This window comes from Mobula birostris, chromosome 18 (genome assembly GCF_030028105.1).
Source record: "Mobula birostris isolate sMobBir1 chromosome 18, sMobBir1.hap1, whole genome shotgun sequence".
In the NCBI taxonomy this organism is placed as follows: Eukaryota; Metazoa; Chordata; class Chondrichthyes; order Myliobatiformes; family Myliobatidae; genus Mobula; species Mobula birostris.
This window is the reverse complement of record NC_092387.1, coordinates 38,570,305-38,588,828: the sequence shown is the minus strand read 5'-3', so window position 1 is coordinate 38,588,828 and position 18,524 is coordinate 38,570,305. Positions and strand designations below refer to the sequence as shown.

General features: G+C 38.0%; 2 protein-coding genes across 11 annotated transcripts in view; one reads left to right on the top strand and one right to left on the bottom strand.

Moving 5' to 3' along the window:
- LOC140212069 (progestin and adipoQ receptor family member 3-like) overlaps positions 1-3,921 on the top strand; it is a 44,737-nt gene extending 40,816 nt beyond the window's left edge. For 4 of the 5 annotated variants that reach the window (XM_072282544.1, XM_072282543.1, XM_072282547.1 and 1 more), the window contains one exon: positions 1,306-3,921. In XM_072282544.1, the coding sequence (XP_072138645.1) occupies positions 1,306-1,442 (137 nt within the window). In that variant the 3' untranslated portion in view covers positions 1,443-3,921. Of the gene's footprint in view, positions 1-224 lie in introns of all 5 variants that reach the window. The other variant, XM_072282545.1, reaches the window with a different exon arrangement.
- LOC140212067 (AP2-associated protein kinase 1-like) overlaps positions 1-18,524 on the bottom strand; it is a 178,983-nt gene that overhangs the window by 26,975 nt on the left and 133,484 nt on the right. For 2 of the 6 annotated variants that reach the window (XM_072282536.1, XM_072282537.1), the window contains 2 exons: positions 11,070-11,168; positions 8,822-10,545 (listed from right to left, as the gene is read on the bottom strand). The exons of 2 other annotated variants lie outside the window; for them this stretch is intronic. In XM_072282536.1, coding sequence (XP_072138637.1) covers positions 10,451-10,545; positions 11,070-11,168 — 194 coding nt within the window. In that variant the 3' untranslated portion in view covers positions 8,822-10,450. Of the gene's footprint in view, positions 1-8,821; positions 10,546-11,069; positions 11,169-18,524 lie in introns of those variants that run through there. 2 more of the 6 variants (XM_072282538.1, XM_072282539.1) reach the window with 1 other exon arrangement.

Below are 18,524 nucleotides of genomic sequence, written 5' to 3'. Positions count from 1 at the left end.
ACATGTCCATCAATTCTCTCCAATTCACTTGCCTCCCACCTAAACTTGGATAACAGTAGCTAATTTGCGTAAGAGAAAAGCAGAGAACTTGAAGAACATGTAAATAACACATAACAGTAATTTCTGGCTTGCTGGAGCTATGAGGAAGCACTGCTTACTGCTGCACCATTGTGCTCCTTAATGTTACACTGAAACCTGTTTAGCTGATAAAATTCATTTGCCAGGTGTGGCCCATTTCCAGTTGCCACTCAATCCAGCAATAATTGGACATGGGGAAGAAATGGTGATCCAATGGCACCACCATCCTGTGAATAATGAAGAGTCCATGTGGGGAATTTATAATGAGAAATGAACAATGCTTATTGAGAGTGAAGAAGCAGCAAGGAGGATGTTGAACTGCGGGACTTTGGGTGAACTGTGAGATTTGTGGAATTCATACAACTTACTGACATGGAGCCTATGGGTCTCCCACTGTTCTTCAAAATCATTTAGTCCTTTCAGTGTGATGACTGGAACAAGGTTGCATATGTGAATGTTAGGTTCAGTTGATGTTATGTCCTCTTTTCTGTTGAGGATAGTGTGCAGGCTTCTTAGAAAAGGGTTCAAACAAGGGGTTCCACTTTGGCTTTATCCAAACAGTCCAACCAATACAATAAGTTGTTCAACATAACAGTGCGGACATAATGCAGGTGTATGTGATTAGGGAGACATGAACTTTATACCTACTAAGTAGGCTATTGAAAAATTGTACTGACTGAAGGAAAAATGGTGCAAATGATTACGTGATTGAGGTACGATCAATTGTGATTGATATATTTGATGTTATGAATTAACTAATTTCTGCTAGGTCAGCAGTGGAGACTCCAGTAGAGTTGATGTTCATATCAAAGGGAAAATAGTGGGGGGAAAAAACTTAACAAACCCAAGAACTTGCTCATAAAGGGTAAAGCTGGAGGTCTTTTGCTTGTAAAGTTATACCCTGATGATAAACTAGTGTCTGAGAAAAGTAGCGGTAAAGGTTTAAAAAAAAGAAACTTGCAACATCTCCTGTTGAAATACTATTCGTGGTAAATATATTCACTAACTCCGAGATTTGTTATCCAGTAGGATTTATTTTTGGATATTATGAGAAATATTGCAGTATTTTGTATTTTACCAGTAGTAACAATATTTGATTATGTCACAACAGGGTGTAATTATTTGTTTAAGGGGTGAATGTAGCTTTGAAACTAAAACAAAGTAAATATAGTAGGTTACTCCTTCCCTTTTCGCTGTTGCATTCTAATAAAGTTTCTTGTTTTCTAGGTGGATACTTGAATTACTTTGGCTGTAGTCACCAGTGGTGGCATTTCTTGGTAGTTTTAATGTTCTATTGGTGGCACCAGACTGCTGTACATATAATGCATTATAGACATGAGCAGCCATGTCTAAAAATAAAGTAAACTTTTAATTTACAAGTTTTCCAACATTACCTGAAGAGGACTGCTTTCCAATTTAGAAAAATCAGCAATCTTGACTACATGACAGCTGAGTCTTCTAACCAACTGCATGATTGCCTTCTAAAACTGAACTCGTGCTGTAAGTTTGGAGATTTGTACTGTGGTAAATACTGGTACCATGACGCCTACTCAACGATTCCTCGGACTTACTGTTGCATGACGAAGTCTTTCTAATCAGCCAAATCTTTGGCCACTTTTCTAACATTCAGATTGTGCCAGTAACTAACAGATATCACAAACTCAAGGTGCTGTAAAGGCAGCTATGTTAAAATGCCTTTTAACAATGTCAGTGCATGTATTTGTTAAGTGCAATTGTCTTTAGTGCATTATAATGCCTGCGATGTAAGTTGGTCAACATTTTATAGAAATTATTTAATATGTACTGTAACATGTATGCTGCAAATTTAATATAACCAGAGGACAGAAAAGCAATTGTATTGCATGCAAAATAACATGTTTACAATACCTAACTCATGCCCCTCCCAAATAATAACCTATGATTATAAGTTCAAATAATTAAATCTGATTTGTTGTGAAGTAATCAACTAATTCAGAAAAAGGTACACAAGCTGTTATAAATCAGAAGACAGCTTCATAACTTAAAGATATAGTATTTAGAATGTAATATAACACATTTTAGGGAGAGCAAACCTAGTAAACTTTATTTTTTTAAATGTGAAAATCCCATGTCAATCTTTAGATAATCTACACCTAACACCATTGATGTAAAGCAGTTATCTGAAATATTGCCCTGGACAATGTGTGGTAAGTATCAGAAATTTTAATTTAAGGAACCGTTGAATGCATTTTAAGGAACCATTTTCCATTTACATTCAGAGCAAGTGAACAAGAAGCTTAAATTATGAAAGGATTGCTGTAAAACTTCGGACTTATTTTAATCCCTTGATATAGGGTAGAAATTATGTGAATTTTTTAAAAGTCTAATATAAAGTAGGAATGTAACTTGTACATCTGGAAATTTAATGCTTTGGTCTTGTGCAATGGAGGACTGATTTTTCTCAGTGATCCAGTTCTGACGCAGGACAGTACTTCAATGATTAACTGATTGGCCTATAAGCACTACATATCATTTTTCCATTACATTATCGTGCCAATTTACTGTAAAGGTGGTGCAAATTAAATCTAAAATGCTATGCAAAATTATTTTCTAGAAAATTTACAGTATTCTGAAAAATTAATTGAATTTGTGATTAAACTGTTCAGACATAGCTAACCATTTCCTAAATAACAAGATCTAGTTACCCATTGATTTGAAGATTCCAGCAGTAGAAATTGTAGAGATGGATAAGATCAATTTTTTTTTTAATCATCATGAAGCTTCAGTATAGCACACTCATTTTGTCAACACAGCTACCAAGATGTAATCACTTTGATTACAGTATTGTGCCTGAATGTTAAATTTGATGTTCATCTTTTTTCTGAACTGATCTTTAAGTGAATGGGTACATTTATTGTCTATGTTCTTACAAGAGGCCATTCACCTCTTATTATTTTTAAACTCTCTTCCCACTTTCCCAAAAGCTCGTTTTTCACAAAGAAATCTTTGTATATTTTCTTGTGGTACTGAGATTTTGACATTGAATGTGTATGGATAGATGTGCCACATTATCTTTTCATTTGGATCAGTGTTTCATTGCAATACTCCCAGTGCCACATTTATCCAGCTATTGCGATTGGTTTGTTAAAGTCACCTGTTTCCTCCAACTAAAGTTGCCGTAGACAGGGGTGGTAAACCATATGGCACATGTGCTCAAGATGGCATGGTCAGAAATGTTGTTGGTTCGCAGCAAGCAGTTCTTTAAAACCATCTATAATAAAGTCATACATAACTGTGATTATCTTTACTACGAATGAAGCAGATGACGGTGTTTTTACAATCCGAGAGCAGTGAGATGCTTTGAGAGGAAACATCTCATGCAAGCTTCGTGCCAGCCAGGCATTTGGAAGAACATGTGACATTGGATGGCACATTTTGAAATCTTCACAGACCTGGAATACACATCAGTATTTGGATAGTAAACTGTTATAACAATACCATTTTCAGTGATATTTTTCAATTGTCCTTTTAAAAGAATATTTTTGAATAGGTTTTCTAAAATACTTGACATAAATAAGCAATGAGACTTATCGTATTTCCTTAAAGACATCAATAATTATTGTCATATTCATGAACCAATGATAATCTCTGCTCCAAATTATGGCATGTGAGAGAATTATTTTCAGAAGATTTTGAGAGCCTGTGTCAATTTGGGCACAGGCTCTCAAAAAACATTTGCTCCTCTGCCCTAGGATATCTGCTAATAGAACATGGTTTTTGTGTTTTTTTTTTGCAATTTAAATCATTTTTGCCTTTTGACAATTGAACATTATTTTGAAAGTGTTTATAATCCAGAATGTTGCATCTGCAATAAAAAAAATTTTGACATTAGCATTGTGTGGTAAATTTGTTTTTTTTTAATGCTGTTTTGTAGGAACAAATTTTAGAATATTTACCATGATTGAATTGTAGGCTTGTGTTAATTCAGCAGGGAGAACTAACATGATTATTTGTCATTCTGTGATCAAAGTTGTGATTTAATTTGGAAACTGACATTCTATTAAAATACATTTTTAATTTTCTCTATTATAAAACAATATTGATTTTGACCAATGCTAAATTTCACAGTATAGTCAGTGATTTATGGATCAATATTTCACTACCAATCAATGCAAGATCTTTATAGCACAGCTAGCACAGGGTAATCACTACATTGGGAAGTTGAATCTGAATATACTAAGAATAAAGTGTTAATAAATGGGCTGAGGTGCTGGCAGAGATGAGCAGGACTGACTGATTTTTTTTTGTAATGGCTAGCAGTAAAGATGAAATACATGAAAATTAACAAAGTTTTGAATCTGCCCACACTATTTAAGTTGCTGTCTTATACTAGTTTACTTGCAGCTATTTCTCTTTATTTCTTTCCAGGTTTAGTCAAATTACAGAATGTCACTGATAGGCAGTGACATTTTTATTCTTTGAGACATTTGTTTGAATTCCTATAGGATCCTTTCATTGGGAAAGGTGCCGCAGAAAATGGATCATCATCTGTGTGGTGTGATGAACTTGAAGGTGCATGGTGGTGTGCATTGGACAGTCCATCAGACTGCAGTTGCCCCAAGGTCCAATTTTGTCTGGCTGTGTGTACTTCGGCATTGTAACTCAAGTTTTCAGGATAGTAATATTGATGAAAAGGATTTAACTCAGAAGCTTTTGAGAACAACTGATGTGTAGGATTCCCTAAATGACATGGGGCTTCTGCTTTGTAATCCTCTGACAGTTTTTTCTGATTCCTGTTCTGTCCTGCTTTGCTTAAAGCACAAGTCATTCTTCCCACAAATGACTGCACATTTTTGCTTGTATTGGTTTCATTTAACTTCAAGTGGCAGGTTTCTGCAGAGGATCTTCTGCTTGAAACAGGAGTCTTTCCTGATGGGATGTGGCCAAATGCATCTGTTTGTACTAAATCAAAGGGTTGCATGTGTGGATCAAGCTGAGCTAACGCTACTTTGCTTCCAGAGGGCAGATTTGTAGAAAGCTGGAGATCACCGTCAAAATTTACCTTAAGTGTAAATGGGGCATTTTTAAATATATCTGTTTCTTCGTTGTCAGCTCCATTGTATGTTCCATCAGGCAAATCAGGTGATGTAAAAGGCTGAGACTTGGTTTCCAAGAAATCTAAAGTGCAATTTTGGAAATCTTCAGCTACTTGAATGTTGGAAATAGAATCGGATAATCCCATTTTACCCAATTTGTGATTACCTACAGAAATATCTTGGGTGGCATCCTCTCCTTGCCACTCAGGTAGACTTGGATAACTTTTTACAACTAGATCAGAATCTAGTTTGTCTGTGAGTATAGGTGTGGCATCTTCACAATCTTCAAACTTGTTTATCTCATTCGCTTCATCATCCTCACTACTGTGAAGAGTCTCAGTCGATGGAGCAAGGTCACTTGAATGCTCCTGAGTAAGGGATGTTGATAAACAACGTCCTATAAAATGGACCATTTCACCACAGCTCAGTTCAGTTTTATCCTGTGCCATGCCTCCTACAACAGGTGGAATGTTTTGCTTTGTGTGTTTCATTGAGACAATACTGCCACAGCCTGAAAACACAATCAAAAATTGGGAAAAGGACATTGAGTAATTGAACGTGTTAGAGAGGGAAAAAAATGGAAGCTGTTCAATATATTGGATCTGGATACAATTGATAATAGTACAATTTTTTCAATTCTTCACGTTTCAGAAAACAAAGCAGTCTATCTCCATGTACTGACCTGAAAACTAAAAATAGAAAAGGCCTAAAAATTCAGTTATTGGCTAATGTGATAGGTAATAGGCACAGCACAATTCCCACATCATCAAGCAGAGGCTCAGTAGGAAAGATCAGTCACTATTTAGTGACATGATCTGACTTTACAACTCCCAAGGCACTTCCATCATCCACTAAGTACAAACGGAGCTGTGACTTCATACTCACTAGGTGCTTGCACTCCAATAACTCATTACACCAATTCCACAGGATAGCAATAAGATTGAAAGAGTGCAGAGAAAATTTAGAAGGATGTTGCCACGATATAGATAGGGTAAGTGGAAACAGGCTTTTTCCACTGAGGTTGGATGAGAAATGGTACAGATATAGAGGTCATGGGTTAAATAAGGGTGAAAGGTGAAACATTTAAGGGCAAGATGAAGGAGAATCTCTTCACGCAGAAGGTGATGAGTGTGGAACGAGCTGCCAGTGGAAGTGGTGGATTCTGGTTCGATATCACCATTTTAAAAAAAAATAGATACATGAATGGGAGAGGTATGGAGGGCTGTAGTCTGTGCAGGTCAATAGGACCAGGCAGATAAATGGTTTGGCACAGACTAGGTGGCCAAAGGGCCTGTTTCTGCGCTGTAATGTTCTATGATATCTGATTATCAGCTAATTCGTCACCAGGCAACAGTGCTGCAGTATAGATTTTTCTATTGCTGGTGCTGTAGTCAGATTCTGTGGTAAATAATAATCCCTGGAGAGAAAGCAATTAACCAAGAGGTGGAATAAAAATCTTTTATAGTGTATTTTAATTTCTTGAACTTTACTAATTATTTATATTCACTAAATTACATTTAAGTGCATTGCCTAGGGCAGTAATTTTCCACAAGGAAAGATCTCTTAATCATCATCTTTGGTAGCTGTGGTAGAACATTGGTTAGGCCTTAATTTCATTTTTGAATTACAATGTAACATCTAACACCTAAATCCACGAGAAATCAAATCAGGTCATTGAATACAATCAAAATTATCAAATGAATGCCACTTGGGAAAAGCCTCAATGGATTGATCAAAATGAGTGGGCCATTTTGGAAAACTTGACATGCTACAGTGAAACCCCATTATAACGTAGTTGTTTGGGTCCATAAAATGTCATCGCGATAAAAGCGGGATCGTGCTAAATCAGGGTTGTTACTGTAGAAATTAAAAAATTAATTTTCAGTAAAGCTTTTTAATACACAAAACAATAAAAAAATTCAATATTAGCAATCATCATTTAGTTTATTTCTTAAAAAAGTGATTGTGTTCCTTGCTTGAACGTAGCATGTCGCTGGCTGCGAGCGAAATCTAGAATGCTTCTGAGTTGGAGGTTTTTTATGTGGTCAGCTGAGCAAATTTCTCCTGACACTAACACTTGAGAAATCCTGTGACCAATCTAGCCATCCATTGCTAGCTTTGAACTGTGAGGTTTCTTCATTGATCTACTTGTCAAACTTCTCGTCTTGAGCTTTGAGAATAGAACCAGAAACTGGAAGGCCTTCTGAGCGAGTCTGAACGAACCACTCGTACAGGGACATCTTTGGCTGTCTTCAGGTATTTGGCTTTTAGTCCTGCTTCTTCAGCTTTGCAAAGTGACACGTGTAACTTTTCTTCGTGAGATTTCCAGCCACGAAGTGTTGATTCCAGTATCCCAAGGTCTCGTGCAACCTGAGTTTGACTTTTAGTTTTGATCGTGTCAAGTGCGTGAAGCTTATCTTTCACAGAAAATGATTTTCTTTTTCTAGCAGTTTGTTCCATTTTGAGCAAAAAAAAAGGTCCAATGACTCACACAAAATGCTGGTGGAACGCAGCAGGCCAGGCAGCATCTGGTCAAGACACTTCGTCAGGACTAACGGAAAAAAGAGATAGTAAGAAATTTGAAAGTGGGAGGGGGAGGGAGAGACCCGAAATGATAGGAGAAGACAGGAGGGGGAGGGATGAAGCCAAGAGCTGGGAAGTTGATTGGCAAAAGGGATACAAGGCTGGAGAAGGGGGGGAGTATGAATTGACATGGACATGGAGTCCAATGACTCACCGCATTATATCCGAATTTGTGTTAACTTGGGGCGTGTAAAATCAGGGTTTCACTGTATATTGCATATTACTTTTACTTTACAACATTTTATCTACTCAGCACTGGCAATCTGCAGTCTTTTGTAGAAGCATTGTTGACAAATTACAAGGACTTTTTATTTTCAAGGTCGTCCCAAGTTACTGATGAAACCATTTTCTACAAGGTAACATTTGGGTTAGCTTAAAATTGCCCCTATCACAATTTTAAAATATCTGTACCATTTCCCATCTTACTTCAGTCCCTTAATTGAAAGATTCAACATTGAACATTTTCTCTGAATCTAAATCAGGGATTCCCAACCTTTTTTATGCCATCGACCCTACCATTAACAGAGGAGTCAGTGGATCTCAGGTTGTGAACCCCTAATCTAAATAAATTACTTGCACTCTGTACACACAGGTTTTCAGAAAAGCATGTTTTTCTATTGAGATAAAATGGTAGTTTGACTGTTGAGCACTAAATGTCTGTTGGAACATCTGTTAACTGCCAAACACAACTTTTCCATTTCACGCACACTATTCCAATTTGAACCGTTGCCAATGTTCCACAGCTATTTAGTTAAAAGTCCTGGAATTCTTCACACACCAACATTGGTTAGAGTGCACTCTCTACATGAATATTACTTCATAAAACGGTAGCTCATCATCAATGACAACAATAAATGTTGTTTCATTAGCAAACCCCATTTCTGGAGAATAAATTTAAAGCCAAAATGCCATTCCAAAAGACATTCTTCAATTAGTCACTGTACTCAAAACAAAATCACTGACAGTGCATACTTTGCAATCACATTTGTTACAAATAAATATTCTGTAATGAAGGTATTTTGAACATAAAAGGATAAAACAATTTAGTGTAAACATGAAAATGTTTTAAAATTTATTTATATTGTTTTAAATAATCATGTTATAATTATTGGTTGCAGTCATTCAACACTAAAAGGTAGGACATTCAAAATTAATAGAAACAATGCAACTATTCCAGTAATGGCTGTGAGATACACAGGGAAGCAGGTTACTTCCCTAAATTTCAACACATGATGAAAAATATAGTGTGCAAGTTAACATTCTGAAATCCCTTTCAAAACAAAGCAATCTATTAAACAGTCAACATTGTGCATGGAGACACATAATAACAGTCCTTATATTAGGCATTAGAGACATCTGGAAAGTAACTATTCCATCATTATCTTAATCCTGCTGAAAATGCTTAAGGATAACAACTCACCACCTGATTTAGATACACAAAACCTGTCATTTAGATAATTAATTTTCTATTTTGATACTTGCTTACAACTGCATTGGTTAATGTCTATGAGAAGGTAATTGTAATTGATTCTTTCTTAAATTTAAAAACAAACTTTATTGAAAAATGTGACCTCTTCTAAACCTACTGGACTAAATTAGAAGCCAGATTCCACACCAAACTAGAGGAAAAGCAATTTCCTTCCTTAAACAGTTGTGCAATAAATTCAGGGTTTAGAAGCACCCAAGATTAAAAAAAATCCTAAGCCCTTCATTAAAGTGATTACAAAGAGAATACAAGACCGAATTAGATAATGTGAGCATGTTAAAATGTGATACATTTCAAAAATTTAACTGACTAGTTAAATACGGTATAGAAAACAATGATATAGTTCAAATAAAAGGCAAATTTTAAATCATATTACAGATTACTAGTGCACAACACTGAGGTTTTATACTCTGCTGCCTAGCCCTATGATATTGGATGACATTTCACCCTTGTGTCTGAACACCACTGAAAACAGGCCTTTCACGTTAACACAAAAAATAATTAAAGTAAACTGGCCAAATAGATTATGTACTACTATTGCTATCCACATTCAACTTGTATGATTTTCAAAGGGAAAATGAAAATGAAGTACCTCAACAGAAAAAGATCCAAAACAAAATTGGTCAAATAACTCATCATAAACTAAGGCAAAGCATTACATTGCAAAATGAGCAGCACGTTTCCACATTAGATATGTAGTTGTCACAGAAGATAAAACAATCTGAACTCAATGCCATGAAAACTTAGTACTAGAATCCAGGCACTGTTAAATTGTTACAAAGCTACAAAACCAAATGTAAAAATAAACATTCTAGAAGCTAAAGCTCATTTCTAGATCAGCTGATCACTTGCAAAAGTACAGGGCATTGCAGCAGTGCAGTTATACCATACAAAAGGTCAAAAATGCTGAGGTATATCGAGCCAAGGTCCTGCAGGGTAACATTTCAACACAAGGATTTCAGCAGGTTTTGAAAATTCGAGGGAAGTCCAAGCAGTTTTTCTTGTTAATGCATATTAATGGTGCACAGGCAAATAGAAGGTGGGGAAAAGCCTGATAGAACAGTCTTTTATTTTTAGTAGCATCTCCATTGCATCTTGTTACAATCAAGTCTTGGTGCTGCTGCATTCAACTGAGGTATGCTACTGATTTTACCATGCTTTCTTTGGATTGAGATTTCTACTGCAGGGTTCAGATAATTTTAACATATGTGATTTGTTAGAAGTGTCATTAAAGGTCTATAAGTTGATCCACAAGCAGTAAAGATCTAGCTAAACCAGGAAGACCGTTCTCTGAATTCCCACTGCGGTTCTTTGAATGACCACCTAGAAAGTAAAAAATATCACTTTACTAAGTTATTCTAATACATGGATGGATTTTGTGAATGATTTTATAACATCTAACTCTACTCACACCACTGGTAATTGAAACTTTAGTTGATTAGAGGGACAATGGTCAAGTAGTTAAAAAGGTTAAAATGTAAAACTTGCTGAGAGGGGGAGGGGGAAGAATGGAGAAAGAAATGGCACAAACTGGACTGAAAGCTGGAATGAGAAAATGAACAGCGCCACTGAATTTAAAAAAATACTGTGGTAAATTCTTTGACAACAGTTCTGTAACAAGATGCAATAACCTTCAGTCAACCTATATAATTAACACTTCAGTTGCTTTCAATAATTCAGATCTTATTTTCTGTGTTGGTTGTACTTAATTTTCTAAGCTTCTGTCCAATCATATTCTGAGTTTCAAATGCACATTTTTGCAAATTCTATCAAAATGATTTGCATCATGTGTTTATTGTATGCACTACATACAGTATAATATCCAGTCATCTGCCTCTTCCTCTTACCAGTCAGATTAGAAGACATAGCAGGAGTAAAAGGGTCAGTGCTGTCAGCTGAAGCAGGAAGAATTCTGGGATTTGAAACTGAATTACGCCCAGAGTTATCTGAGAAGGTGCATAGGAATAACGGGAAAAAAACATGATTCAGGAGAGGCTGCAGGATAGAAACGTCAGCAAAAGTACAGCAAGAGTACATGCAAAATAAGAATTTCCTTTATATAACAAAAAAACTTGACATAAATCTAGATAACAAAATTTAAATCACATCTAGTTATCTAAGTCTTCTGTGGGAAAGAAGCTCAAAGCATGATGAATTACTATATTTTACTTTTATGTTTGAAATTTCTGTATTAAATACATGTAAACAATTTAATTGAAAATGTGTTATAACATCCAGCAAAGTTAGCCATTGATAACCAACAGATCAAATTTCAGTAAAATTTAAAAGAACACAAACAAGGGTAATTCCTCCAGTAAAGATAAAAAAAAACACTCTAATTCATATGTTTTGGTCCTGCCCACGGCTTGATAAATTTTGGAAAGAAGTATTTCAAACTTTCTCAGAGCTTTTTAAAGTAAACTTTAAACTCAACCCTCTGACTGCCTTGTTTGGCATTGTTGAAGGAAATGATTTTACTCTTAAGCCAAATGATTTGCATATTTTGGCTTTTATTTCTCCTTTAGCCAGAAGAGTTTTGTTGCTTAAATGGAAAGATGCTGCTCCGCCTGCTCATGCCCATTGGTTGATTGATGTTTTGTCATGTTTAAATCTACAGAAGATTAGGTGTTCCAGTTCTATATCTAGATAAGACTTTTTCATATTATGGGGACCTTTTTGGAACTACTTTCACAATTTCTGACTCGTTCAGCAACAATGATGGTTATTATATGTTTGAATCTACGACTACATGTCCAAGATTTTTTTTCTTTTCTTTTAACCAAACAGCTGTTTTTTCTCTTTTTTTTAGTATGGGGTTTTGATTTTGCTTTAGATTAGAATAAAATATACCTTTTCAATATTATGGTTAATTTACTATACACAGCTATGGAGCATTTCAACCTTGTTTTTGTTTCCATAATATCATAATGTATTTTGTATTCGTCTATGCAAGTAATAAAAATATTGAAAAGAAAAAAAGATGAAAAAAATTTAATATCAATTCATACAAAATACATCTGATTTAAAAAGTAATGGGCTTTGCTTCTGCAGAGAACATGCAGTAGCCCTAATGACACAGGGAATTTAATTAATGAGAAACTGACTCAGATAGATGGAATACCACAGGATCATTTCTGGCTTGTGACATAGCGAAGAGCAACTTTTCTATGATTGATAATCTGGACAGCATGAGAAACTGTCCAGAACAGTTGATCCGGAGAATGCGTATGTATCCATAAATCATGGAGTTCATCAGGCTTGGGCAGGTAAAGTACGTGGCAAGTTTCTCTTTTTTTTTCATTCCTCATCTATTAGGGCATAGCAGCCTAGTGAGAATGGCTCCGGGGCAGTCTTTTGCACTGTGTGAGATCTGGGAATTCTGGGAGACCTCCAGACTCCCAGATAAAGACATTTGCACTAGGTGCACTGAGCTGCAGTTCCTCAGACGTATTAAGGAATTGGAGCTGCAGCTCGATGACCTTCAGCTCATACAGGAGAATGAGGTGATGATGGACAGGAGCTACAGGGAGATGGTCACCCCTAGGTTGTAGGAGGTAGGTAGAGGTTGAACGAGACAAGTAACTGGGTGACTGTCAGGAGAAGGAAGGGAAATGCACAGTGCAGAGTATCCCTCTGGCTGTTATCCTCAATAATATGTATACCACTTTAGATACTGTTGAGTGGAATGACCTACCCGGTGGGGGAGGGGTGGGGTGGAGCCAGTGACTGTGTTTCTGATGCTGTGGCTCAGAACAGAAGAAATGTGAAGACTGCAGTGGTGATGGGAGATTCTATAGTCAGAGGATTAAAGATGAGATTCTGTGGGCACATTAGAGACACCGGATGGTACGATGCCCCCAGGTGTTAGAATCTGGGCTCTCTCAGACTGGGTCCATGATATTCTAAAGGAGGAGGCTGAGCAGCCAGAAGTCTTGGTACATATTGGCACCAATGACAGGAAGAAAAGGTGAGGAGGGCCCAAAGAGAGATTTTAGGGAGCTAGGGAGAAAGTTGAAAAACAGGAGCTCCGGGGTAGTAATCTGAATTACTGTCTGTACCACGCACCAGTAAGGGTAAAAATAGGATGATTTGGCAGGTGAATGCATAGCTGAGGAACTGGTGCAGAGGGCAGGGGTTCAGATTTACAGATCATTTGGATCTCTTCTAGGGAAGGTACAAAAAGGACGGGTTACACCTGAACCCGAGGGGGACCAATAACCTTGTAGGCTGGTTTACAAGAGTTATTCAGGGGGGTTTATACTAAATTGGCAGAGGGATAGGAACCGGTGTGACAATGTGGAGGATGAGGTAGTTAGTTTACAAATAGAAGCAGTGTGTAGTGACATTGCTAGCAAGGAAAGGCTGATGATGGGACAAAATGGCAATCAACAGGAAGAGCGGCAATGTAAAAGGCGGTCAAAATCGAAAAGGGTAAATACAGGTATTATATTTGAATCTCTGAATTTGCACAGTATAAAGAATAAGGTAGATGAATGTAGCACAGTTACAGATTGGCATATATGATGTGGGCATCACTGAATCAAGGCTGAAAGATTATAGCTTGGAGCTTAACGTTGGAGGATACATATTGTATGGAAAGGACAGGCAGGTAGACAGAGGGGGTGGCATGGCTCTGTTGATAAAAAATGAAATCAAACCATTAGAAAGAGGTAACAAAGCATAAGAAGTTGCTGAATTTTTGTGAGTAGAGCTAAAGAACTGCAAGGATAAAAAGACCCTGATGGGAATTATATACAGACCCCCAAACAGTAGTAAGGATGTGGTCTACAATTTACAATAGGAGATAGAAAATGCATGCCAAAAGGGCAATGTTACAATAGTTATGGGAGATTTCAATATGCAGGTAGGTTGGGAAAATCAGGTTGGTGCTGGACCCTAACGGGGGTATTTCCAAAATGTCTACGAGATGCCTTTTTTGAGCAGCTCATGGTTGAGCCCATTAGGGGATCAGCTTTCTGGACTGGGTAATGTGCAATGAAACAAATTGATTAGAAAGCTTAAGGTAAAAGAACCCTTAAGGGCAAGTGATCATAATCTGATAAATTCACTTTGCAATTTGAGAAGGTGAAGCCAAAGTCAGATGTATCAATGTTAAAAAGGGATAAAGGGAATTACAGAGGCATGAGAGGAACTGACCAAAATTGATCGGAAAAGAATACTGGCAAAGATGACAGTAGAGCAGCAATGGCTGGAATTTCTGGAAGCAATTTAGAAGTTGCAAGATATATACATCCCAAAGAGGAAGTAGTGTTCTAAAGGCATGATGACACAACCATGGCTGAGAAGAGAAGTCAAAGCCAACATAAAAGTCAAAGAGAGGCCATATAATAGAGAAAAAAACAGAGGGAAGTTAGAAGATTGGGAAGCTTTTAAAAACCAACAGAAGGCAACTAAATGTCATTAAAGAAAAGATGGAATACAAATGTAAGCTTGCCAATAATATTAAAGAGGATACCAAAAGTTTCTTCAAATAAAGTGTAAAAGAGAGGCGAGACTGGATATCGGACTGCTGGAAAGATAGTAATTTCTTGAAAAGGAAATGGTGGACGAACTGAATGAATATTTTGCTTTAGTCTTCACTGTGGAAGACACTGGTAGTATGCTGAAAGTTGGAGGGTGTTCGGGCAGAAGTGCATGAAGTTGACATTACTCAGGAGAAGGTCCTTAGGAAACTGAAAGGTCTGAATGTAGATGAGCTACCTGGACCAGATTGTATACATACCAGGGTTCTGAAAGAGATGGCTGAAGATATTATGGGAGCATTAGTAATGATCTTTCAAGAACCACATCATCCTCACATTGTTCCAAAGGAATGGAAAATTGCAAATGTCACTCCACTCTTCCAGAAGGGGGAGAGTTAGAAGAAAGAAAATTAAAGGCCAGTTAGTCTGATCTCAGTGATTGGGAAGATGTCGGACTCTATTATTAAGGATGCAGTTTTGGGATACTTGGAGGCACATGATGTAATAGGCCATAGTCAGCATTGTTTCCTAAAGGGAAAATCTTGCCTGATAAATCTGTTGAAATCCTTTGAAGAAATAACAAGCAGGCTAAACAAAGGAGAATCGGAAAATGTTGTGTACTTGGATTTTCTGTAGGCTTTTGACAAGGTGCCACATGAGGCTGCTTAGCAAGATGAAAGCCCATGATATTATTGGAAAGATAATAGCATGGATAAAGCAGTGGCTGATTGCCAGGCGGCAAAGAGTGGAAATAAAAGGAGCCTTTTCTGGTTGACTGCCAGTGACCAGTGGTATTCCACTGGGGTCTGTGTTGGGACCGCTTCTTCTTACGTTGTATGTCAATATCTTGGATGCCAGAATTGATGGCATTGTGGAAAAGTTAGCGGACGATATGAAGATGAGTGGAGAGGCAGGTAGTTTTGAGGAAATAGAGAGGTTACAAAAGGACTTAGATTAGGAGAATGGGCAAAGAATACTTCGATGGAAGAAATGAAACAGTTGACTATTTTCCAAATGGAGACAAAATACAAAAAACTGAGGTGGAGAGGGATTTGGGAGTCCTTGTGCAGGATTCCCTAAAGGTTGATTTGCAGGTTGAGCCAGTGGTGAGGAAGGCAAAAGCGACACTAGTATTCATTTCAAGAGGAGTAGAATATAAAACCAAGGATGTAATGTTGAGGCTTTATAAAGCACTAGTGAGGCCTCACTTGGACTACTGTGAGCAGTTTTGAGCCACTTATCTAAGGAAGGATGCGCTGACATTGGAGAGGGTTCAAAGGAAGTTCACGGAAGTGATTCCGGGATTGAAACTCTTGTCTTAAAAAGAGCATTTGATTGCTCTAAGCCTGTACTCACTGGACTTCAGAAGAGTGAGGGAGACCTCATTGAAACCTATCGAATGTTGAAAGGCCTTGACGGAGGGGATGTTTCCTATTGTGGGTGAGTCTAAAACCAAGAGACACAGTCTCAGAATAGACAATAGGTGCAGGAGTAGGCCATTCAGCCCTTCGAGCCAGCACCACCATTCACTGTGATCGTGGCTGATCATCCACAATCAGTATCCAGTTCCTGCCTTATCCCCATAACCTTTGATTCCGCTATCTTTAAGAGCTCTATCCATCTCTTTCTTGAAAGCATCCAGAGACTTGGCCTCCACAGCCTTCTGGGGCAGAGCATTCCATATATCCACCACTCTCTGGGTGAAAAAGTTTAGCCTCAACTCCATTCTAAATGGCCTACCCCTTATTCTTAAACTGTGGCCTCTGGTTCTGGACTCACTCATCAGCGGGAACATGCTTCCTGCCTCCAGCGTGTCCAATCCCTTAATAATCTTATATGTTTCAATAAGATCCCCTCTCAGCCTTCTAAATTCCAGAGTATACAAGCCCAGTCGCTCCAATCTTTCAACATATGACAGTCCTGCCATCCCGGGAATTAACCTTGTGAACCTACGCTGCACTCCCTCAATAGCAAGAATGTCCTTCCTCAAATTGAGACCAAAACTGCACACAGTACTCCAGGCGTGATCTCACCAGGGCCCTGTACAGCTGCAGAAGGACCTCTTTGCTCTTATACTCAATTCCCCTTGTTATGAAGGCCAGCATGCGATTAGCTTTCTTCACTGCCTGCTGTACTTACATGCTTGCTTTCGGTGACTGATGTACAAGAACACCTAGATCTCGTTGTACTTCCCCTTTTCCTAACTTGACTCCATTTAGATAATAATCTGCCTTCTTGTTCTTACCACCAAAGTGGATAACCTCACATTTATTCACATTAAACTGCATCTGTCCACTCACCCAACCTGTCCAAGTCACCCTGCATTCTCATAACATTCTCCTCACATTCCACACTGCCACCCAGCTTTGTGTCATCAGCAAATCTGCTAATGTTACTTTTAATTCCCTCATCTAAATCATTAATATATATTGTAAACAGCCGCAGTCCCAGCACTGAACCATGCAGTATACCCCACTGGTCACCACCTGCCATTCCGAAAGGGACCTGTTACTCGCTACTCGTTGTTTTCTGTTAGCCAGTCAATTTTCAATCCATGTCAGTACTCTGCCCCCAATACCATGTGCCCTAATTTTGCCCACTAATCTCCTATGTTGGACTTTATCAAAGGCTTTCTGAAAGTCCAGGTACACTACATCCACTGGCTCTCCCTTATCCATTTTCATAGTTACATCCTCAAAAAATTCCAGAAGATCAGTCAAGCACGATTTCCCCTTCATAAATCCATGCTGACTCAGACCGATACTGTTACTGCTATCCAGATGTGTCGTAATTTCTTCTTTTATAATTGACTCCAGCATCTTTCCCACCACTGACGTCAGGCTAACCGGTCTGTAATTCCCTGTTTTCTCTCTTCCTCCCTTCTTGAAGAGAGGGACAACATTAGCCACCCTCCAATCCACAGGAACTGATCCTGAATCTATAGAATATTGGAAAATGATTACCAATGCATCCACGATTTCTAAAGCCACCTCCTTAAGTACCCTGGGATGCAGGCCATCAGGTCCCGGGGACTTATCAGCCTTCAGACCCAACAGTCTATCCAACACCATTTCCTGCCTAATATAAATTTCCTTCAGTTCATCCTTTACCCTAGGTCCTTTGGCCACTATTATGTCTGGGAGATTATTTGTGTCTTCCCTAGTGAAGACAGATCCAAAGTACCTGTTCAACTCGTCTGCCATTTCCTTATTCCCCATAATAAATTCACCCATTTCTGTCTTGAAGAGCCCAGTTTTGGTCTTAACTATTTTTTTTACCTTTTCACATACCTAAAGAAGCTTTTACTATCCTCCTTTATATTCTCGGCTAGTTTACCTTCGTACCTCATTTTTTCTCCGCGTATTGCCTTTTTAGTTACCTTCTGTTGCTCTTCCCAATCCTCCAGCTTCCCACTCGTCTTTGCTATGTTATACTTCTTCTCTTTTATTTTTATACTGTCCATTACTTCCCTTGTCAGCCACGGCCTCCCCTTACTCCCCTTAGGATCTTTCTTCCTCTTTGGAATGAACTGATCCTGCACCTTCTGCATTATTCCCAGAAACACTTGCCATTGCTGTTCCACTGTCATCCCTGCTAGGGTATTGTTCCATTGAACTTTGGCCAGCTCCTCCCTCATAGCACCACAGTTCCCTTTGTTTAACTGTAATACTGACACTTCCGAGTTTCCCTTCTCCCTCTCAAATTGTAGATTAAAACTTATCATATTATAGTCAGTACCTCCCAATGGCTCCTTTACCTCAAGGTCCCTGATCAAATCAGAATAGAGGGATGTCCTTTTACAACAGAGATGGGAAGGAA